The sequence below is a fragment of the Lonchura striata genome, chromosome 32 (assembly GCF_046129695.1).
Source record: "Lonchura striata isolate bLonStr1 chromosome 32, bLonStr1.mat, whole genome shotgun sequence".
In the NCBI taxonomy this organism is placed as follows: Eukaryota; Metazoa; Chordata; class Aves; order Passeriformes; family Estrildidae; genus Lonchura; species Lonchura striata.
Window position 1 is genome coordinate 3,480,512 of NC_134634.1, and position 23,793 is coordinate 3,504,304.

Below are 23,793 nucleotides of genomic sequence, written 5' to 3' on the forward strand. Positions count from 1 at the left end.
AAACAAACAAGAATTTGTGCATTGGAGCCAAGTGAGGAGAATTTCACGTAGACTGCAAAGCCCCAGAGAGTGATTTTAGTGTGAGGGGAGGGAAATGCCCCTTGAAACAGCCCTCACCTGTAGAAATAGGAGCAGCCTCGGACAGTGTTGTGGGCAAAATGCTCCAGGGTTTTCTCGTTGCCATAATCCTCTGAGGGATCCGACCACAGCAGGTCACACATGGGACCAAAGGCTGGAGGCTCCTTAAACCTGTCTAACTGGAGAGGGGACACAACATCAGGAGGAGGAATGCTTTAAAAGGTTTTCATTTTAGATTTATGTGTGCGTTTTCCTTCTTTTTTTTTTTTTTCTCCTTTATGGTAGTATAGTAGTAGTGCCTTAATGAAAGTTTTTTTTCCCCTTTTGTTATTAAGTTTCAGCCTGCTTTGCTCTGCTCCCATCGCATTTCACAGCATTCAATTGAGAGTTGCATTTTCACAAGGGGATCTCGCATTGTGTCAAACCATGACAGACTTTTGTCAGAATCTGTGCTATTGATGATTCTGACATTTAAAAAGTTTCTATCTGTCAGCCCCGCTGCCAAAGCAGAAGCCATAATTGGTCTGTGCTGTTTCCAGGTTGTTTATTCTGTTTATCTCTCACATGTTCTGCTGCCCTGCCCAGCTCTGTCCTGCAGGGCAGCGTGTGGGGCTCTGCCCTCAGTGGGATGTGACAAACATTCAATACCAGAAACTCCCTGGGCTGCATTTACAAGAACGTGCCAATATCTGTCACCTCCGTTGGACAGTGTGTCCCCAGCCTGAACCAACAGAAAAATGCCAACACCACAGTGAGACATGGAGGGCATGAAGAAGGAGAAAAAGGACAAGGCACACCCAATTTCCTCCAGCTTGTCCCCTTTGGACCCCTTATCTAGAATCCTAAAATTTCACTTTTGCACCCGTGCCACATTTAATTATCACTTATATGAAACACTCAGAGCTGGTAATTCATCCTGTGAGATTGAAAATTGTTTTCCATGGACAGAGATCAGACACACCCAATTTCCTCCATCTTGTCCCTTTTGGACTCCTTATCTAGAATCCTAAAATTTTACTTTTGCACCCGTGCCACACTTAATTATTACTTATATGAAACACTCAGAGCTGGTAATTCATCCTGTGAGATTGAAAACTCTTTTCCATGGACAGAGATCACAGCCAGTGTCTCTGGGGGCTCTGTCCAGGAGGGTTCCTGAGCCCTGCCAGGGATTCCCTGCATTCCCACAGGCTCCCACCCTTTCCAGCCCCAAACAGAGCTGGCAGAGGAGGGAAAAGCTCCTGGAGCTGACTTACTTTCCTAATGTCATCTAGACAGGTGATTTCTGGAGACAGGCCCCCGTGGACACACAGGAACTGCTGGTTGAGGAGGGCAGCCAGGGGAAGACAGTCGAAGGTGTCCATGCACGCGTCGTACACGCGCTCCGAGTACTTGATCCGACCTGCAGGGGAGGAATCCAAAACCCAATCCAGCTCTGATCGCCCCCAGGCTGATCAATAAATCCAGGAACCCAGCTCCGAAAGGAAGCTCGCCATCAAAATGGCTCACAAAGCAAACCTGGCAGCTGTTAGTGAAAAATACTGATTTAGAATGGAACTCTGCAGCTGTGGAATCCTGAAAATACTGATTTAAAATCACCTGTGTATTCATGAAAATACTGATTTAAACTCCTCACCTGTGTATTCCTGAAAATACGGATTTAAAATCAAACTATACACCTCTGTATTCCTGAAAATACTGATTTAGAATGGAACTCTGAACCTGCGGATTCCTGAAAATACTGATTTAAACTCCTCACCTGTGTATTCGTGAAAATACTGATTTAGAATGGAACTCTGAACCTGCGGATTCCTGAAAATACTGATTTAAACTCCTCACCTGTGTATTCGTGAAAATACTGATTTAGAATGGAACTCTGAACCTGCGGATTCCTGAAAATACTGATTTAAACTCCTCACCTGTGTATTCGTGAAAATACTGATTTAGAATGGAACTCTGAACCTGTGGATTCCTGAAAATACTGATTTAAACTCCTCACCTGTGTATTCCTGAAAATACTGATTTAGAATCAAACTCCTCACCTATGTATTCCTGAAAATACCAATTTAAAATCATCAGTGCATTCATGAAAATACTAATTTAAAATCAAACTCCGCACCAGTGTATTCCTGAAAATACTGATTTAAAATCACCCGTGCATTCACGAAAATACTGACTTAGATTAAAACGCCTCACTTGTGTATTCCTCAAAATACTGATTTAGACTCAAACCCATCTTTTCACTGAAAAAACCCATCTGAAAGGTAAATGATCCTCCCCAGTGCAGGGAGGGAGGAGCAAATCCTTCCCCCATTCCCAGCTCCAGTCACTGATCCCAGCTGCACAGCCTGGAGCTGGAAGGTTTTTGGCACTGGAAGTCAGGGAGGGGAGGATGTGTGTGCCTGGCTCATCAGGGGAGAAGTGTTCCCATTCCTTCCATCCACGCTCAGTCTTTGAAACCAAAAGGCCACATTTGGTGCTTAGCAGAACTTAAAAGATTTAGGTTTTGGGGTGGTTTTTTTATAGCAGAAGAGCAGGAAAACAGGACAACAGGTTTTTTACAGCTCTGATGCCACGCAGAGGCACAAAAGTTGAAGCCCACGCCTTCTCACAACACCTTTTTTTTTTTAAATATATATTTTAAAATGTATTATTTAAATGGATTCAAATCCTTCTCCCACTGCTGATACTTACATTCCTGCTTGAAGGTGAAGTATTCTGTGAGGTGCCTGCACTCGTGGTTCCCTCGAAGGAGGAACAACGTTTTGGGATGGTTTATCTTTAAACTCCATAAATACAGCACGCACTGCAAGAGAGACAAACGGGGGATGTCAGAAAATCCTTTCCCAGGGCACTCATCAGCCTGAGACTGCACTCAGAGGTTCTGGGAAGACTCCCAGAGTGGAACCCAGCTCCATAATGGGCAGTGGATCTTCTCCTGGCCAAGTGGGGAAAAGCCACCGGGATTTCTCTATATTAGGGCTGACTTGGAGAAGTGACAAATGAGGTCGTAGCCAACAGAAAAGCAGCTCGGGGCTGGGTGGGGGCAGCTTTGCTTCCAGCACAAACCAAAAGGAAAAAAAAAAAACAAAAACAAAAACTTTTTTGCAGAGCAGCAAAGCAGAACCAGCTGTTTGCTCCAGATGTTCCACTGGGATGGAGACCAGCGAGAGGAGCAGGCAGACGTTCATCCACAAAACACCCGGAAAATTCAACTTCACCTTCCCCGCTGATTTTTCCCCCCTCCCCTCCCTGTTTTTTTTTCTGCTTACGCTACAGTCATGTGAAGTTCAAGCTCAAAACAGGAAAAGCTGAGCCCAAAAAACAAGCTTAGCTTAGCTTAGCAAAGCTCTCTGGCTTTGAAAAGGGCTTTCCACATCCCCTCTGTGAGAGGCAGCACCTGCAAAAGCAGCGCCTTTGATGAGGCACAGACCCAAGCCGGGCTGGAACGGGGTTTGTAGCAGAAATATTTCATGGTGAATCCCAAAAAAAAAGCCTGAGGGAAGGGCTGGGAGGCAGGGAGGGCTCACTGAGCCCGGTGTGCTGTTATCTCACATTTCCCTCCTTGCTGTGGAGGGCTGGAAGGACAATCCACAACGCCTGCAAACTCCAGAGCTGGATTAAAATCTCTAATAGGAGCTTACCCTGCAGGCTGACAGGCTGCAGGACAAGCCTGGGAAACAGGAGGCACCACCAAGTCTGTTTTACACCCTCCAAAAATCCCAATCTGGGGCACAGATCCCCGGGAACCAGCTGGAGACAACCTCCAGACCCCAAAGGAACCAGTTCCCAGTTGGTTCCCAGCTTAGATCTGGTGGTGTTTAAGCACTGAACCTGCAAGGTAAGCTCTGCATGGATCATCCCAGCTGATCCCAAAAACCTCAAGGAGCTGTAAAGCACCGCCTGTGTCTCACTTGGAATTCAACCCCACATTAACAAGTTGATTAATTGGGAATTCCAAAAGAGAACGGGGCCAAGGCCAGTAGCAGAACCATGTTTTATTGCATCTGTTACCAGGAGGAATGCTCCCAACAAAAACCATTTATAATTATTCTGGGATTTAAAGCTTTAACCTCCCCGTGTTTGCAGGAGAAATGTCACTTTTCTGGGCTGGCAGGAGAACTTGGAGGTTGCTATAAATGAACCAAATGACTTGGGAGGAAGAAGCAGCCCTGGCATCAAAGCAAGGCAGAGATACAGCATCAACAGGGGAGGGTTTGGGATGTATGGAGGGTTGGCAGCCTGCAGAAGAGAGATTTAAAAACACATTTGAAAGGGGTTGAAAGTGAAGTGGGGTTGAATTTGGTGTCACAATTTGTCTTGGACATGCCAGGGATGTGAAGAGTGATCATTCCCTGTGGCTGGAGGCACTTCCCAAGGATGTGGGGACTGCCAGGTGCCAGGAGCACACGGAGTAAAGGACATTGAAGAGCCCTCAAGGGCTCCAGAGGGGCTGCAGTGAGGAATGAAGGAGTTTCTACCCTTGCATGCCTCGGATGCTTCCTGGTGTTTTGCAAGGATCCCTTTCCCAGCCTTTCCCAGGAATTGATTCCTGCCTGTTTGCAATAGCCAAGGAGCAAATCCAGGCAGCCACAGCTTTTTGGGTTTAAATCATCTTAAATAATCTCCTTCTCTCCTTATTCTGCCTCTTGGTATGAAGCCTAAAGCCAAGGGTTTGATCCACTTGGAAAGGGAAAGCTCATCAGGACACAGGGAGGGAATTCCAAGAGAAATTTGGTCTTGCAACACCAAAAATGCAAGAGGGGCTGGTGCCAAACCTGCCCCCACCATGACCCCTCTCACCATTCCCAAAACCTTGCACTTGTAAGGAAGTTTTACACACGGAGCCTGCCGGAGTGGGAACAGAGGCAAAACTCCCAAATCCAGCCCACAAATCCACCTTCACTCCCACTTTACAGGGCTGACTGTATCATAATATTATTGTGGATAAAAAGTGCATTAAATCAAGATTAACATATAATTCCATAATTAGACAGCAATCACATGTCCCATCATAATTGGATTGGTACAACTGGCCTGGGAAAGGTGCATGCCATTATTACACCACTTTTCCTAATAAATTCCCTCTTTCCATGGATTGTGTTCCTGATCATAACAATTCACTTTCTAATTTAACAAAATCATTCTATCCATTGTATTCCAGCTTCATGGGCCGGGATGATCCTTGCCTACCACGAGCACAGACCCCTCTTGTGCCAAGCTGGGATTTGGGATTAAAAGGTGCGTGAAAGGAGCATTTTTCCCACTGGGAATCCTTCAGCAGAGCCCCAGAAGGGAGGAGTTCATCCTGATTTTTGTGCTGCCTGTCAGCCCTGCACTCTGGAGCTGGGATCTGTGGCCAGCCAGTCTCGCTGTCACAGTGAGTTTGGGACAGCAAAGCCTCCCCAGAGTCCCCTTCCAGCAGCATTCCAGCTTTCACACAGTTCTCCCCCTCCCCTCCCAATTCTTTTCTTTAAAAAAAAACAAAAAACAACCCAAACCATCAACCAATCCACTGTCTGTGGCCTCATTATACTGGGAATTCATGTTTTTAAATGAGAATTTCCCTAAGCCAGAGGCCCAGCACGAATTTGTTGAATGATTTGTTGCCAGCTGAGCTGATGAGCTGAGAGGCTGGGGAGGGGCTGGGGTTTGAAAGGTTCTGTCTGAGCCACAAATTCCTCCCTGTACCTGCACAACCAAACACCTGGAGCCACAGGGAACACCTGGAAGGGAAATCTGGCCCTTACACCTCCTTGGCCCCTACTCTGGCATCGTTTCCTGCAATTAAACCACCCCCCTCCTGTTTCATTCTTTTAAAAGGTCACAGTTATGGAATCGTGGAATATCCTGAGCTGGAAGGAATCCACAGGGATTCCAGGGCCTGGCTCTGCCCAGGACACCCCCAGTGCTGGGATCATCTCTCCCATGGGTGCTGCTGCTGCTCCCCACCTTCCCAGAGGCCACAGCACAGGGAAAAACCTGGATGTTTTTCCATCTGGGATACTCCAAACCTGCTGCTGTTTTACTACAGAAAGCAGATTTTGCACACCCAGCTGGGAATCTCTCCCAGCACAGTGGAAGGGGGAGGCACGTGGGAAAGAAAACTTCCAGATTCTGCCTCATCCTGATCTTTGGAGTGTTTGCTGTGCCCATCAAAGCCCACCCTGAGCTGTGGGATCAGAGGGATTCTCCAGGGGGAATCCGTGGCATTCCTGCCGCAGCACAGGGGAAAGGGAAGGAGGAGAGGAAAAAGCAGCAGGAAATAAAAGATAAAACGTATTTTTTGCCACACCACCTCAGTTCTCCAAGGCTATGCATCGTTTTGGAATTCTTCCATATGATCACAGGCACAGAGGACAAGGGGGTTTGAACTAGAAGGGGATTTTGATAGGATATTGGGAAGAATTCCTTCCCTGCGAGGATGGGGGTGGCACAGGTTACCCAGAGGAGCTGGGAGAAACTTCCTCATCCCTGGAAGTGTCCAAGGCCAGGCTGGACAGGGCTTGGAGCCACCTGGGATAGTGGAAGGTGTCCCTGCCCAGGGCAGAGGGTGGAACAGGATGGGTTTTAAGGTTCTTTCCAACCCCACCCATTCCATGATTCTGTGATGATCCCAACATGGAGAGATCAGGGTGCTGATCCCCAGCACTTCTGGAGATCTGAGAGTAAAATCTCCACGTCAGATCAATCCTGGGCTAAGAGCAGAGAGTGGGAGCAGCACTTTTTCACCCTGGATCTACACAACCCATAAACAGACACAGAGAGCCCAACACCTCTCACTTGAAGGCTCAAAAAAAAAAAAAAAATCCGAAAAAAATCCACTTTTTCTTCCAGAAGGAGCTGCTGTTCTGGAATGTAATCCCTTTCCCAGGTGAACACTGGCTGAGGAGCAATGGGATGTGTCCTTCCCCTTCCTCCCTGGGGGGCTCCTCCTGCCAGCACCACCCCAAATCCCCAAATCCCACCAGCCCCAGCTCTGCCTCATCCGGAAGCTGCTCCTCGTCCCACCTTGGCTCCCTGTCAGGATTCCAGGGCCTGGGGCTGGAAGGGAGCCAGGGGCTGCTGCAGCTCGAGCTGTCAGCCCTGCTCTCCCTAAATCCTCTGCAGAATCCTTCAAAGAGCCCCTTGCACTCATCCCTGACAGCTCCTCCCTAAAAATTTTCACTGGGGAAGTGTGGGACTCAGATTCAGTCAAAGAGAGAAATGGAGAGTTTCTAGCCAGGCAGAAACCTGGGAAAGAGATAAATAAGAATGTAAATAATTCTTTATCTCTCTTGTTGTTCACATTGTTCATAGTGAAGTTCTATCGCTGTGTGTCAAGCACTGTACACCAATGAGTTGGGTTGTTTTCACTTCAGAACCAATGGATTTGGTCCTCACAAGCTCTGTATAAAAGAACGGGGTATTTTAAATAAATCAGAGTTTTACTCTCAGTTTTTTTTCCATTGGTCCAATGGGATTGTTCCTCACGGGGCTCTGTATAAAAGAGCGCTGTATTTTGAATAAATGGGAATTTTACTCTCAGGAATTGGTCCTCACAAGCTCTGTACAGAATTTTGAATAAACCAGGGTTTTACTCTCAGTTTTTTCCATTGGACCAATGGATTTGGTCCTCACAAATCTCTGTATGAAAGAGCGGCTTATTTTGAATAAATCGGAGTTTTACTCTCAGTTTTTTTCCATTGGTCCAATGGATTTGGTCCTCACAAGCTCTGTATAAAAGAGTGGCGTATTTTGAATAAACCAGAGTTTTACTCTCATTTTTTTTCCATTGGTCCAATGGAATTCCTCACAAGCTCTATATAAAAGCGTGGTGTATTTTGAATAAACCAGAGTTTTCCTCTCAGGAATTGGTCCTCACAAGCTCTGTATAGAATTTTGAATAAACCAGAGTTTTACTCTCAGTTTTTTTCCATTGGTCCAATGGAGCTGGTCCTCACAAGCTCTGTATAAAATCACAGTGTATTTTGAATAAATCAGAGTTTTACTCTCACAGCTTTCTGAGTCAGAGTCTCTTCATTCCCGTCCTGCCTCGACAGCGACGATTCCTCAGCTGCTCCTGCAGCCTTTTTTTTAACAAGAGAAATCGCTCCCTCTGTTATTCCAGCTGATTCCTGCCACACTCCAGGCCCCTGCTCCCCCCAAAAAACTTTTCCTTACGTTGCTTCCAACTGGGATAAGTGCTCCACTTCCACCCAGGCCTGCCCCTGTGAATCCAGATGGCTGCAATCCCTTGGGATTTGTGGCATTTCCCTTCCTGTCCCATCCCAGCTCTCCACGGGGCTCCACTCAAATCCTTTTTCCTCCCAATTCCGTGGGTTTGGGATCCTGGGGAGCTGCAAAGCCCTGTCACAGCCCAGGTGATTCCTGCTCCTTTCTCCTGACACCATTCCAGGGTTTCCAGAGGGATGTGGTCCTTTCTCCTCCTGCTCCATCCCAAATCCTGCAGATTTTCCAACGTTTTAAATGGTGGGATCTTGTTTCCTGCAGCAGCACCATGCACTGTCCCTCCTCTGTCCCCCAGTGACAGCTCCAAGTGACATTAAAACCACCCCAGCAGGCAGAGGTTTGGCATCAACCCCATCACGGCCACTTCACCCTCACTGCGTGAGGATCCAAAGGTTGGGACATTGTTTTCCTGCCCAAAAATCACACTGTGAGTTACCAACATTGCCTTCATCCCATGCAGAGCTCCACTGCAGGGTAAATCCACCACGAGAGATCTGGGCTGGGTGTTTGGGCTGGTTCTGAGCTGGATTTGAACTTATTCTGGGCTGCATTTCACTGATTTTGAGCTGGTTTTAACAGATTTTAGCTGCATTTGAACTGATTCTGTTTACTGTTTTTGAGCTGCATTTTTCTGATTCTGAGCTGAATTTTAACTGATCTGGAGCTGGTTGGAACTGATTTTAGCTGCATTTTACTGAGCTGAATTTGAACTGATTCTGAATTGAATTTTACTGATTTGGAGCTGCATTCTACTGATTCTGAACTGAATTTGAACTGATTTTAGCTGCATTTTACTGAGCTGCATTAGAACTGATTTTGAGCTGTATTTTACTGATTTGGAGCTATACTTTACTGATTCTGAGCTGCATTTTTCTGATTCTGAGCTCAATTTGAACTGATTCTGAGCTGGTTTTAACTGATTTTAGCTGCATTTTACTGAGCTGCATTTGAACTGATTCCGAATTGAATTTTACTGATTTGGAGTAATATTTAACTGATTCTGAGCTGTATTTAATTGATTCTGAGCTGCATTTTTCTGATTCTGAGCTGAATTTGAACTGATTCTGAATTGAATTTTACTGATTCTGAGCTGTATTTAATTGATTCTGAGCTGCATTTTTCTGATTCTGAGCTAAATTTGAATTGATTTTGAGCTGCATTTTACTGATTCCGAGCTGTATTTTACTGATTCCGAGCTGTATTTTTCTGATTCTGAGCTGCATTTTTCTGATTCTGAGCTGCATTTTTCTGATTCTGAACTGAATTTGAATTGATTCTGAGCTGAATTTGAACTGATTCTGAATTGAATTTTACTGATTTGGAGCCGTATTTTACTGATTCTGAGCTGCATTTTTCAGATTCTGAGCTGCGTTTTTCAGATTCTGAGCTGCATTTTTCTGATTCTGAGCTAAATTTGAACTAATTCCGAGCTGCATTTGAACTGAGGTTCAACACTTTGGGCTCCTTCAGCCCCAGCACCCCCAAGCCCCACTCCCTCGGTCACCTCTATACTGAAGTAGCCTCTGTCCACGTAGTCCCCCAGGAAGAGGTAGCGGGTGTTATTGGGTGATCCTCCCACTTCAAACAGCTTCATCAGGTCAAAGAACTGCCCGTGGATGTCACCACACACTGGGGGAGGAAAAACAGCACAAAAGAGGGTCAGAATTACCACTCAAGGTGACGACAGCAGCGGCGAGGAGCGGAGAGGGCAAAACCCTCTCTCCTGAGAGCTCAGGAGAGTTAAAAAACATTGTGGGTGGAAGGAACAGAGCAAAAAAAAAAAAATAGAACAAAAAAACCAAAACCTGCTGAGGTTATCCAGGTTGCTATCAGGATTGCTGACCTGTGATTGGAGCCTCCACCTCGATCATGGTCTTCTCGTGCCTCAGGATGGCGGCGCCGTCGTTGATGATTTTCAGCGCCGCGTCCTCCTCCAGCCGCCCTTCCTTCACCAAGTGGCTCTTGAGGACGTCGAGCCTGGGCTTCCCATCCTCAAACACCTCCTTCAGAGTGAGTCTCTGCGTGGGAGGGAATGGGACAGCTGGAAAGGCAAGGGAAGGGAAGGAGTCAGCAACTCGGAGCTGCTCGGGGGAGAGGGAAGGGCAGGATTGGCTTCCGAGCCCCGAGCTGACACCCAGGAATGGAATTCCCACCGGAATGATGCTCTCAAATAGTGAGAGAAGAGCTGAGCTGCCAGAGCTGCTGGATTCACCCCTGAGCTTGGTTAAAATCCCTCTTGGTGCAGCCTAAAGGTCGCCTGTACCTGTGCTAGAGCTGCCTCCCAATCCCCAGGGGACAGCCGGCGCTGGAAGCTACAGCAGATTCCATGGAAAAGCAGCAAAACCAGGAAAAGCAGGAGCCGGCGAGCCAGGTAGGAGGAACAGCAGGGAAAATTTCTCCTTACCAGGAAAAATTTGCCCCTAAAAAGCAGAATTTGCTCTTCTTTGCCCCAATACCTCAAAAAACTTCACCCCCAAAAAGCAGAATTTGCTCCTCTCTGTTCAAAAAACAGCAGAATTTGCTCTTCTTCACCCCAATACCTCAAAAAGCACTCCAAAAAGCAAAATTTGCTCCTCTCTGCCCCTAAAAAGCAGAATTTGCTCTTCTTCACCCCAATACCGCAAAAGGTTTCACCCCCAAAAGCAGGACTTGCTCCTCTCTGCCCCAATACCTCAAAAACCTTCACCCCCAAAAAGCAGAATTTGCTCTTCTTCACCCCAATACCTCAAAAACCTTCACCCCCAAAAAGCAGAATTTCCTCTTCTTCACCCCAATACCTCAAAAAGTTTCACCCCTAAAAAGCAGAATTTGCTCCTCTCTGCCCTTAAAAACCAGAATTTGCTCTTCTTCACCCCAAAACCTCAAAAAGCTTCACCCCAAAAAGAATTTGTTCCACTCTGCCCCAGTACCTCAAAAAGCAGAATTTGCTCCTCTCTGCCCCTAAAAAGAAGAATTTGCTCTTCTTCACCCCAATACCTCAAAAGGTTTCACCCCCAAAAAGCAGGACTTGCTCCTCTCTGCCCCAGTACCTCAAAAAGCTTCACTCCAAGCTTGGAATTTGGAAATCTTGATGGAATCCAATATTTAAGGTAAGTTAAGGCCCCAGCTTTTTGCAGCATGTTCCTTAGTTTTTAACTCTGGATGGACAACACCCCATCAAAACCTGCTACTACTCCTCCTACTATTATTATTATTATTATTATTATTATTATTATTACTACTACTACTACTACTACTATTATTATTATCATAATCATAATTTCATGGTAGGGAATAGGATGGTGTGGGAGAAGGTGACTTCTAGCAGAAATGAAGAAAAAAAAAAAAACCCAGAACAAAAAATCAGAGTTTTCAGTAAAAATCTGAATTCCTCATTTCCCTTCTCCCAGGCCTGGCTAATTTAAAAAAGATGGGAGCATGCATGACCCTGGTGTGATATTTAATGGCTGTACAGTGTCTTGAATTAATTTTAATTCCAGGAAGGAGGCCTGGATGTTTGGGAAGGACTGGGAATAAAACCCTGTGCACAGCCCCAAGTGCATGGCCTGGCTGCCAGCAGCTCCTGTGATCCATGGAGTGATGGGAATTTTATCCCAGGGATCCTCTCAGATCCTTCATTTCCTCCCAAAATCCGAAAAAAGCAGAATTTCCTCACCCTCTGGGATCAGCCTCTCAGCATCCCCTGGCCACGATGAGCCCAGCCAAGCGGTGCTGGGATGAGGAGGAGGTGCTGGGATGGGCTTTGATTTTGGGATGCTGCACCCAGAGCTCCAAAAAAAGCCTCTAATCCCAGGGCAGATCCCACAGGGAGCTGGCATCGCCCTCCCAGCCTCGGGGACAAGGCACAAACCTCCCCCAGAAAGTTCTGGGATGTAATTCCAGGATTTGTGGAAGCTCTGCAGTCTGCAGCCGGACAGAGCATCTCACCCCTGCTGGGTATCCCACAAAATATCCCAAAATCTGGAATGCAGCAGGACTTTCAGAGGGATTTTAGGGATGGTGGTGCCAGTCTGTGTCTGAGGAAGGGGAAGGATAGAGGATAGAGGATAGAGGAGAGAGGAGAAGGAGAAGGAGAAGGAGAAGGAGAAGGAGAAGGAGAAGGAGAAGGAGAAGGAGAAGGAGAAGGAGAAGGAGAAGGAGAAGAAGAAGAAGGAGAAGAAGGAGAAGAAGAAGCAGAAGCAGAAGGAGAAGAAGAAGGAGAAGAAGCAGTCAGGAGTCAGAGAGGATGTCAGGGTGTGTGTGTGCCTCTGCCTGAGCTGCTGAGCAAACCACAGCAGCTCCAGGAGAAAATCTTTTAGATAACTTGCAATAAACTGCCTTGAGACCGGACAACAGAAGATTGCTGAACCTTTCTTTGGAAGCTCGGGTTGGAGGAGAGACTTTTCCACCACATGGAGCCACCCTTGGCCTGAGGTGAGCTCTGGCAGAGAAACAGAAACTGTTCACCTCCCCACCCCCAGCACTCCAGGCCCCTCTGGAGCCACACCTGGGAGCTGAGAAGCCCCAGAAGTAGAGTTGGAGAGCTCAGCAAAGATGGGATGTGACCCCAGGACAGCTCTGCCCACCCAGAGATCCACGGGAAGCTCCTGGCTCTGCCTTTTCCTGGTAGCCCCGGCGAGCAAAGTTATGCAAGATCAAATCTGAGGCTTCAGCCAAGAACTTTTATGTAAGTTCCCTCCTTGGCTTTGCACAGCTCCACTCCCACAAGGAGCTGGGCACGACCAGGAACCGGCTCCACCTCGGCTCTGCCAGGGTTTCAGCCACCCTGCTTTAATTAAATATTTTAATTTGATCCTTATCCATGCTCCTTTCTCTTGGACAGGAGGAAGAAGATGCTCCTGCAGCCAGGCTGGGCTCTCCAACAGCAGGAACAGCCCTCAGAGCAAATTGACCTGGAATTTTGTACCTGCAGGGCATTGAGAAGGGTGGAGAGACTCACCCAGTTCCTGCTCATATCTGCAGAATGAGGAGATAACTCCTTATCTCACAAAAAAAAAAATCCAAATAGTGGAATGGCTCGGGATTATTATTATTATTATTATTATTATTATTATTATTATTATTATTATTATGACCTTCCACTACCCCAGCTGCTCCAAGCCCTCTCCAGCTTTCCAGGGACACTTCCAGGGATCCAGAGCAGCCACAGCTTCTCTGGGAATTCCATCCCAGCCCCACCCTCATGGAGAAGAATTCCTTCTCACATTCCACCCTAAATTTCCCATCTTTCAGCTCAAATCCCTTGCTCCTGTCACTGCAATTCCATGGCTGGTCCTGGAACACCCAGGCAGCACAGACACAGCAGGTGAAGCTCGTCCTCACAGCCAGCTCGCAAATAAGTAATGAAAATTATGGATAAACCACTCGTAACATTCCAAGAATTCAACCCCTGTGACCTCTGTGCCACCTTCCCTCCGCACACAAACCCGAGTGTTGCACCCAGCCTTGTTTGAACAGTGAAATCTGCAGGTTTGGGGTTTAGAATTCGACAAAGGGCATCCAAACCCACTGCCAGGAAAAGGCAATTCCTGCTCCGCCAACAGGACACGTGCTGAGGGCCAATCCACAACAAAAGGACAAAAAAAGCAAGCAAAGTCTGAGGTGTGAAATGGATTAAAAGGTCAGGTGAACCCAAGGGAAAATGAAAAGGAAATTAAAAGGAAAATCAAAGGGATCTCTTTGCTGGACTCCAGGGCAAAATTCCATTTCCCACCAAATCAACACAGATTTTATTTGCCAGCCAGAGCAAGGGGGTATTTGCAACACTCTGAGAGGATAGTTAAGGATGGGAGAATTTGGGAAAGTACTCATCCCTCAGTGCCAGATGAAAATCCCACAGGAAAATATCCCATTCCTCCCTACCTCTGTCCTTAAAATGCACTTAAAATTCAGTTCCATCAGGGCTGCCCCATGCCCGCCTCCAGACAGAGGCAGTGCCACGGAAGAGAAAACAGAGTGATCCACAAATGATTGTTTATAAATCCCAGAGTCCCTGGGATGGCTGGACAGAGCAGCTGAGGCGGATTCATTACTGAAAAAGGAGCAGGAGCTCCGTGCCTGCAGAGGCAGCGCTGGCCAAACGCTGCTGCAGGGAAAAGGGAACCCCTCAACCCCCCCAAAAAATCCCCCAGGGTTGGAAATTCACAAAATCAAACTGTGTCGGAACTCAAAATGTCCCTCAGACATTTTTGGAGGTTCCAGGATTTGGTCAGAAGCGTTTTAGACCCTGTCAGGCAGCTGCAAACAGCTGTGATTTTGGGTTTGAACCATGGAACAATTTACCAACTTTAGAGGTGGAACAAGCAGTCACAAAGGGTTATATAGTATAATAAAATAGTTACAAAACAGAGGGGAATTTTTTTAGTATTGTACAGGGGGGTTTAGCACCTGTCCAGGGGGTTTTTACTTTGTACATGGGGGTCAGAAGTTCTAAGATGGAGGAAAGTGGGCTGATCCTGTTCTTCCTCCTTCTTCTTCCTCACCTCCATGTTCCTGGTGATGTTGGCACTCACAGATTGGTTTAGAGTAGAAAAGCACTTTGTAATATAGATAGTAGGTATTGGGGAAAACTATAAACATGTAACACGTAATGTACCATATAAAAGATAGGAAAGCACCATTTAATATAGGTAATAGGTATTGGGGAAAAACTGTGAACATGTAACATGTAATGTACCGTATAAAAGATAGAAAATCACCATTTAATATAGGTAGTAGGTATTGGGGGAAAACTGTAATCATGTAATACATAATATATAATATAAAAGAAAATCACAATTTAATATAGGTAATAGGCATTGGGGAAAAATTGTAACCATGTAACATGTAATGTACCATATAAAAGATAGAAAATCACCATTTAATTTAGGTAATAGGCATTGGGGAAAAACTGTAAACATGTAACATGTAATGTACCATATAAAAGATAGAAAATCACCATTTAATTTAGGTAGTAGGTATTGGGGGAAAACTATAAACATGTAGCATGTAATATATCAAGTAAAAGAAAAGCACCATTTAATATAGGTAATAGGCATTGGGGAAAACTGTAAACATGTAATATGTAATATATCATATAAAAGATAGCAGCAATCCTGGGTGGAGGGAGAAAAGAAGAAATTAGGGGACAGAGAGGATGTCAGGGTGTGTGTGTGCCTCTGCCTGAGCTGTGAGCAAACCACAGCAGCTCCAGGAGAAAATCTTTTAGATAACTCACAATAAACTGCCTTGAGACCCAACAGCAAGAGGCTGCTGAGCCTTTTTTTGGAATCACGGGTTGGAGGAGAGACTTTTCCACCACAAAAGACCCCAGACCAAGCCTGGGGTTCTCACAGAACTGCAGAGGTTTCCCTGCAGCTCCTGATGCACATCTGGGAGCGGATCCAAGCGAAGCCCCTTCCCTGCTCGCTCCTCAGCACACAGCAGATGGTGAGAGGTGCACTTTGCAGCGAAAAAAAAAGCAGATTTTGGGGCAAAACCGAGGATTTGGACACTGGGGAAGCCAGATGGGCTGGCAAAGGCAGAAATATTCCCAGGGAAAGTCCACCAGGAGCCACCCAAAGCCCTGTGAAAGGGAGAAGGAGCTGTCTTCAGGGCTGAGCTGGGCACAGCACGAGCAGCAGGGCAGGGATTTTTTTTTCCTCTTTCCCAATTTCCAAACAGCCCAACGTTATTTTTATCCCATATTTTATTCCCATTCACACCTAACCTACATTCATCTATTCAAAGTTGAGTCCAGGCCTCACACAGAGCCGGCTCGGAGGGAATAATGTGGAGAGATCCAACACAGAAATGGCATTTTTTTTTCTGGGGAAAAAGGTGGATTTTCAGTTTTTGGAGTCATTAACAGGGAATAAACCCTTGGAGGCAGGGGATGGATGTCACTGTCACCCCAGCAGCGCTCCAGCCACTCTGCTTTTCCTGCTGCTCCATCCCAGACCCAGGCCAAAAATGACAGGCTGGATTTCAGCAGCCGGGTGATGCTGGAATGCCAGAATTATCCAGCTTGGAAAAGCCCCCCAAGGTCACCAATTCCAATCTGTGACCAATCCCCAGCTCACAGCACCAGGCCCAGGCATTCCTTGGAAACCTCCAGGAATGGGAATTCCACCACCTCCCAATGCCTGACCATCCTATTTCTCAGCAACCACCTCATTTTCTGTGGAATAATCTTTCTTCTTCCCAAAACGATTAAACCACGTGAATTTTTGCTCGTTAAACACAAAAATGTCTTTGCTTTAAGAATCCCCATCCTGGCTTCTGGGAGGTTTTTTCTTCCCTGAGGTGCCCTGATATGAGAACCTGCAGAACCAGGTGTGTGTGTGTGCTCGATATCCTGATTTTTCCAAGCTTGGATCAAGCCCTGACAAATAACCTGTGCATTTTCCAGGGCTGGCAAAGGCAGCCTGACCCTGCCATGGCACAGAACTGTTCGTTCCAGCTGCAGGAACTTTGTGGAAAAAAAAAAAATGGAGCGTCATCACCCCCCACCTGAGGAAATAATTAACTTCTCCCTTATTAAAATAAACATTAATGTCCAAGAAAAATCACCAAATAAAGTAAACACCTTCTTGTATAAAAGCAGCAAGAGCCAGGAATTACTATTATTATATTATTATTGCCATTTCCATCTGGTTTCCTCCAAATTTTTGCATGTTCCAATAATTTCTTTTTGCTCTGGGTAAGGAACCTCCAGGTTTCAGAAGCTCCAGATAGTCCCAAATAGAGAGGAAATAAAAAAATTCCAGAGTTCTGCTTCTCAGGCCTGGAAGTGCTGCAGGAAGAGCAGGAGATTTGGGGTTCTCTGAATTCCTCTGGAACAGCAGCTCCTTTGGATGGATGGAGTTTATAACGTCCCAGTTTTATCCAGAACTCCTCGGAGCTGAATCCAACCTCCCAGTGCGCTTCTGGTGTGGAGAGCTGGCTCTGATCCTCACCTGGGGGCACGGCTTCCTTTTTGTAGGACAACCAGAATTATCTCCTCACAATAACCCTAAAAATACCTGCATTGTACCGGCTGAATGAAGGATTTCTTCGAAGGGGAAGAAATCAGCCCAAAGCAGAGCTGGGATGAAGCAACGGAGCCGCTCCCAGCAGCAAATCTGTCCCTGCCTCGTCAGCTCCCGGCAGTAACACCCAAAATTTGAGGGAGAAGCTGGAGGGCTGAGCAGGAGCCAGGTGCATTTAAGGCTAAAAAAAAGCAGGTGACAGCTCTGTGTATGGAAATGCAAACACAAACAGAGCATGGCCCCGGCCGCGCTCACAGCTCCCACAGAAAATTGAGCCAAGAAGCCAAAAATCCACACAGACCTCGGGCCAGCTGTGAATTTCTAAGGAAATACCCCGGAATCACAGAATTCCAGAATGGTTTGGGTGGGAAGGGACCTTCAAGATGATCTCATTCCACCACACCTTCCACTAGGTCAGGCTGCTCCAACCTGGACGTGGCCACTTCCAGGGATGGAGCAGGTGCAGATTTTCTGGGAAAACCATTCCAGTGCCTCACCACCCTCAAAAGGAAAAAAAATGAAACCTTACAGCTCCCTGAACTGTGTGGCTCCCTGTGGGAATCCAGGGCTTCCCTCTGGCTGCCCTGGGACCCTGGCAGGGCTCAGGAACCCCATGGACAGAGCCCCAGAGACACTGGCTGTGATCTCTGTCCGTGGAAAAGAGTTTTCAATCTCACAGGATGAATTACCAGCTCTGAGGGTTTGATATAAACAATAATTAAGTGTGGCACGAGTGCAAAAGTAAAATTTTAGGATTCTAGATGAGGGGTCCAAAGGGGACAAGCTGGAGGAAATTGGGTGTGCCTTGTCCTTTTTCTCCTTCTTCATGCCCTCCATGTCTCACTGTGGTGTTGGCATTTTTCTGTTGGTTCAGGCTGGGGACACACTGTCCAACGCAGGTGACAGATATTGGCACGTTATTGTAAATGCAGCCCAGGGAGTTTCTGGTATTGAATGTTTGTCACATCCCACTGAGGGCAGAGCCCCACACGCTGCCCTGCAGGACAGAGCTGGGCAGGGCAGCAGAACATGTGAGAGATAAACAGAATAAACAACCTGGAACCAGCACAGACCAATTATGGCTTCTGCTTTGGCAATGGGGCTGACAGACAGAGACTTTTTAAATCTCAGCATCATCAATACCTCAGATTCCGACAGCTCCCTAAAATCTTTGGGATTGCAGGTGATTATCCTGGTTCTGCTGGGAATTTGGCTGGTGAACAGCGAGGCCAGGACCAACCAAGGTGCCTTTGCTGAGCAGGGTTCCCCAGCAGAGCCGAGGGCCAAGGTTTGGCCACGGCTGCCGATTCCAGAGGCGCCGGAGCCGCTCCCACGAGGTGGAGCTGGAACTCTGCTCCCGCTGGAGCCAGGCAGGATTAAACCCAGGAGGGTTGAAGTAGAACAGAGGTGACTTAAGCCACGCCAGGCAGCAGCAGGGCTGCTCACGAAGCTCTCCTGGCACGGCAGCCAGGGCTCCTCTCACCCCACATCCTGCCCTGACTCCGGAATGGAGCCGGACCCAAACCCGGATCCACGGTGTTGGTCTGGCTCCTGCTCCTGCTGAAGTGCCCTGTGGATCACAGACCTCAAAAATACTCTCAGTGAGCACCCTCAGCCTCCCTGAAGTGATAAAATCCACATTTGCCTACAAGGTCCATCAAGTTTCCAGCTCAGATTTGGCTCCTAATGAGTGGCACTGATGCGGATTTTCCTGGGATTGTCATCGAGCCACACGGTCCAGAGCAGAATCCTCTGCCAGGGATGTGGGCTCCGGGCATCACCGAGTGCCAGCTCACCAAGCAGAGCCCAAAAACCTGCAATTTCAGCCTGGAAAACCTCTCTCTTTGACATCCTCCAGCTCTACAAAGTTTCCAGAGGTTAAAAATCAATGTATTCCTAGAAAATCGTGGCTCAACAAATCCAGTGTCTCACTCTCATCGGTGGGATTCCAGGGAGCTGCTGAAAAGACTGAGGAAAAAAGGAGGAGGAAAAAAAGAGGAGGAGGAAAAAAGGAGGAGGAGGGAAAAAGGAGGAGGAGGGAAAAAGGAGGGAAAAAGGAGGGAAAAAGGAGGGAAAAAGGAGGGAAAAAGGAGGGAAAAAGGAGGGAAAAAGGAGGGAAAAAGGAGGGAAAAAGGAGGGAAAAAGGAGGGAAAAAGGAGGGAAAAAGGAGGGAAAAAGGAGGGAAAAAGGAGGGAAAAAGGAAGGAGGAGGATAAAAAGGAGGAGGAGAAAAAGGAGGAAAAAAGGAGGAGGAGGAAAAGGAGGAAAAAAGGAGGAGGAGGAAAAGGAGGAGGAGGAAAGGAGGAGGAGGAAAGGGAGGAAAAAAGGAGGAGGAGGAAAAGGAGGAAAAAAGGAGGAGGAAAAAAGGAGGAGGAAAAAAAGGAGGAGGAAAAAAAGGAGGAGGAAAAAAAGGAGGAGGAAAAAAAAAAGGAGGAAAAAAAGGAGGAGGAAAAAAAGGAGGAGGAAAAAAGGAGGAGGAAAAAAGGAGGAGGAAAAAAGGAGGAGGAAAAAAGGAGGAGGAAAAAAGGAGGAGGAGGAGGAAAAAAAGGAGGAGGAGGAGGAAAGAGAAGGAGGAAGAGGAAAGAGAAGTAGGAAAAAAGGAGGGGGAGGAAAAAGGAAAAGAAAAAAGAAAAAAAAAAAGAAAAAAGAAAAAGGAAAAAGAAAAGAAGAAAAAGGAGGGGGAAAAGGAGGAAGTTTGGAGCAAACAGCTGCAGCTACTTAAAAAAAACCAAAAGTGAGCTCCCCAAAGGAGCAGGGAGAGGATTCCTAGATGTCAGCAGGCAGGGAAATTCAGCACCTGTTTGCCAAGGTCCCAGCACGGCCACTAATAGATCATTAACGGAGGCACAGCGGGGGTTTTGTGGAAAAGGCAAATCCCGGGAATGTGAACCCGACCCTGCCGCGGCTCCCAGGGGCTTCTGGATCCCATTTCAAACCTGCTCTAAGCAAACACAACTTTGTGTGTGTCCCTCCAAGATCTGGCTCCAGGGGACAGGCTGATCCACGTGGGAATCCTGGACAAAGCAACCCCCAGAAATATTCCTGCTGGAGCAGCCAGTATTTGCAAAATGTGGTCACAGCACGGATAAATAGGAAATGTGAGCACAAAATGATGAATTTTGACACAATCAGGTCTTTTGGTTTCTCTTCTCTTCCCATCTCGGGCCTCAAACCCTCACCCTGAGTGGGATCCTCACTGGATCCAACTGCTCTGGATAAAATATTCCTTGCAAGGTGCCTATTCCCAAGTTTGGGAATATCCCTACCCACACATCACCTCAGAGTACACCAAGGTGCTGATGGTCCAAAGGGAGCTGCAAAGAATTCAAATTTTCCTGGTGGCCACCCTGGACATCAGCCAGAGCAGTTGTCTTGCAAACCAAAACGTAGCTCCCAAAAAAATGGAGATAAATCAGTCCCAGAGCAGGATGAGGAACCTCCAGCTACTGCTGAAGCAGCAATTCCAGTTTCTGTGCCCTGGTCACTCTTCCTCCAGGAAACCCTCGTGCTATTTTTCCAAGACATCACCTTTGGGATAATATTCTGTTTGAGAAGGCATTTTACCATGTCTTGCCATGCTCAGCAGCTGATAAAAGGGAATTATTTTCTGGAGCAATCTAGGTTGACAACACTTCTTCCTGTTCTCCTGAAATTCATCCTGAATCACTTGGGAAATTTTCCTTAGATCCTGCTTGGAGCAGGGAAAGTGCTTTAAATTCTTATTTTACAGGCCCACCGTGCCAAAAGGAACCTCCAGGTGGAAGACTGGTGGGGAATTTTGGAGAAAAACCCCCCTGAGCTCCTCAGGGAGGCTCCCAGTCAGAGGAGATCCCACTGCTCCATTTGCTTCCATCCAGCTCTGCTCCCCAGTGGAAAATCCCAGAACCCCAGAAAGGTTTGGCTTGGAAAGGGACCTTAAGGATCACCTCGTCCCACCCCTGCCCTGATGGAAAATCAGGAGAACAGCCTGGACAGCCCAACATTCCTCCTCCTGCCAGGAAAATCCTTAAAATCTGCACTGAGATTTGCTTTTCTTTAGAGCACTCTGACACAGGAGCATCCATCCCATCCATCCCCCACCTCACTCTGCCCCAACACATCACTCCCTCTGCTCCCTGCAGAGGGATAAATTTCCCAGGATATTTGCACACTCCTCATCCCTGCAAGCGTCCAAGGTTCAAGGCCAGGCTGGATGGGGCTTAGAGCAACGTGGATAGTGGGATGAGGTCAACTTTAAGATCCTTTTCCAACCCAAAACCATTCCATCACTCCCTCTGCTCCCTGCTTGCTGTCCTGAGGGCTTTTCCCAGGATATTTTAAGATTCCCCATGCCTGGAAGTGCCCAAGGCCAGGCTGGATGGGGCTTAGAGCAACATGGGATAGTGGAAGGTGGAATGAGGTCAGCTTTAGGATCCTTTTCCAACCCAAAACCATTCCAGGATTCCACACCTGCCCCGGCTCTCCAGTGCCACCCTTGGCACAGCTCCTCCAGGAGCCCCTGGGAGCCAAGCCCTGAATTTTGGGACAAGGCTGGTGCCTCTCCGTGGCCTGTTCCCTCCCTCCTGCTGCTGAACAATGTCTGGTTTTCCATTAGGATCCGAGCCATCCCCCTGTCCCCGGCGGGATGGGGCAGGGAATACCTGGAAAAGCAGCCAAGCTGGGAAGGATCCCAGACAAATATAGATCCCCAAGGAGTATCTTTAGATTAGCAGGCAGCTCTGCCCCCACTGAGACCCCAGGATTTACCTAAATAGCTCCTTCAGCACAGCCCAGCGCTCAGAGCTATTTTAAGCCAGCACCCTGCCCTACTTCCTCAGGAACAGCCTTCCCTTCTCCTGCCTGTGCAGCCAGAGCAGCCCCAAACCCACTCCTCTCTCCACTCTGACAGCTTTCATTAAATAAATAAAAAAAAACCCACCCTTTTGGCACGGTATCCAATTAATCCGGGCTCATTTATTGCCACAAGGCCCTTCACGGCCTCGAGCAGGGAAAATGGGATTAACCTTTCCCAGCCTGACAGGCACAAAAATAACATTAAACAGGGGAATCCTGAGGAGCACGACCTTCCCTGCTGCTATTCCCAGAGGGAAGGGATAAATCCCAGCCCAATCCGTGTGCCCTGATGCTTTATGGCTGTTCCCCAATTGGTGTTTGGTGCCCAAGGCTGGGTTTGGGGTTGCCACCGGCATTTCTGCTAATTAGCACATTCATTAGCACGTTTATTAGGCAGCAGAGCATCCCTCTATCCCAGCATCCAGAAATGTGGCAGTTTGAGCCCAAAATGAGACAACTCTGGCTCTGTTTGGGGCATCCCAGGAACACTCTGGAGAGGAACAGCTTTTGATATCCCATGATATTTGCCTTTGGATTCGTTTTTGGGATGAAATGCCACAAGATCCAGTAAAATCAGCCCCAAGCTTGGCTCAACCACAAACCAGCCCCTTCTCCCAGCACGTCCCATTCATGGATAACAAAGCATCTTTCCTGTTTATACATAACAATAATAAGAATATTGGAATTACTTGGTCAAGTTTTGGGTTTTTTTTTCTGGAAACCCCCCCAAAATACCACGTTTCCAAGTAATTCCATGGGATCCCACGGGGTTCCTGCTTTGAGGACTGCCTCACCCCACACCTCTTTGAGCCCTGTCCAGCCAAGTTGCTGTATTATGACACAACCTGCTTTTTAGGGATCCCCCTCCACGTCTTGACCCTGGTGGCATTCACACTTTTCCCTTGGCATCCCAAGGTCCAAGCACATGGACCTTGGCCTTTATTCCATTTTTAGCCATTTTCAGAGCTCCTTTTCCCCCTAAGTATCCCTTAATTCCTGCAAGACACCAACACTAAACAAGCCAAACCAACCCACAATCAAAACCCCACGATCACCATTAAATTTAAGATTTTCCTCAATTAAAAAGCTACTTTGACTTTCGTATCGGCGCTTGCTCCGTGACGAAAATTCCCAGCACCTCCCAACCTGGAGAAAATCCAACACTTGAGCTCCCAGAGTTGTAGATGATATTAAAAACAAGGTGGGAAGAAAGCTGCACATTTTTCATCCCCCAAAAGCATCTTCAGGCAGCGAGATGAACTGGAACAGCCTCTGAACTCTCCGAGGAGGCAGCGATGGATCTGAGGATGGGTTTGGGCTCCCCAGAGGAACGAATCCTGTGGGATTCTCTCCGTGCCTCCAGCAGCTCCAGAGGCACCCTGAGAGGAGGGAGAGGCTCCTCGGGTGTCATTCCACCTGGGCTGAGGGTGGAGGTGGCACTGAGGCTATGGGATGTTCCCAGAAAACCTTGGCTGGGTGTGAAACAGCGAGGTGACAGCACGGGATCGTGGATTATGGAACGGGGTGGGGAAAAAGACCTGGAAATCACCTCATTCCACCCCTTATCCCACTGTCATTCCACACCTCCCACCACCCCAGGCTGCTCCAAGCTGGCCTTGGGCACTGCCAGGGATCCAGGGGCA

The 23,793-nt window shown here is 47.4% G+C and overlaps 1 protein-coding gene across 4 annotated transcripts in view; it reads right to left on the reverse strand.

Annotated features, from left to right (window-relative positions):
• The window catches only part of PPP3CC (protein phosphatase 3 catalytic subunit gamma), a 41,283-nt gene that overhangs the window by 13,217 nt on the left and 4,273 nt on the right, over window positions 1-23,793 (reverse strand). For all 4 annotated transcript variants that reach the window (XM_077789252.1, XM_077789251.1, XM_077789250.1 and 1 more), the window contains exons 2-6: window positions 10,154-10,351; window positions 9,815-9,939; window positions 2,773-2,884; window positions 1,335-1,480; window positions 118-257 (exon numbers count right to left, since the gene is read on the reverse strand). In XM_077789252.1, the coding sequence (XP_077645378.1) occupies window positions 118-257; window positions 1,335-1,480; window positions 2,773-2,884; window positions 9,815-9,939; window positions 10,154-10,351 (721 nt within the window). The remainder of the gene's footprint in view (window positions 1-117; window positions 258-1,334; window positions 1,481-2,772; window positions 2,885-9,814; window positions 9,940-10,153; window positions 10,352-23,793) is intronic.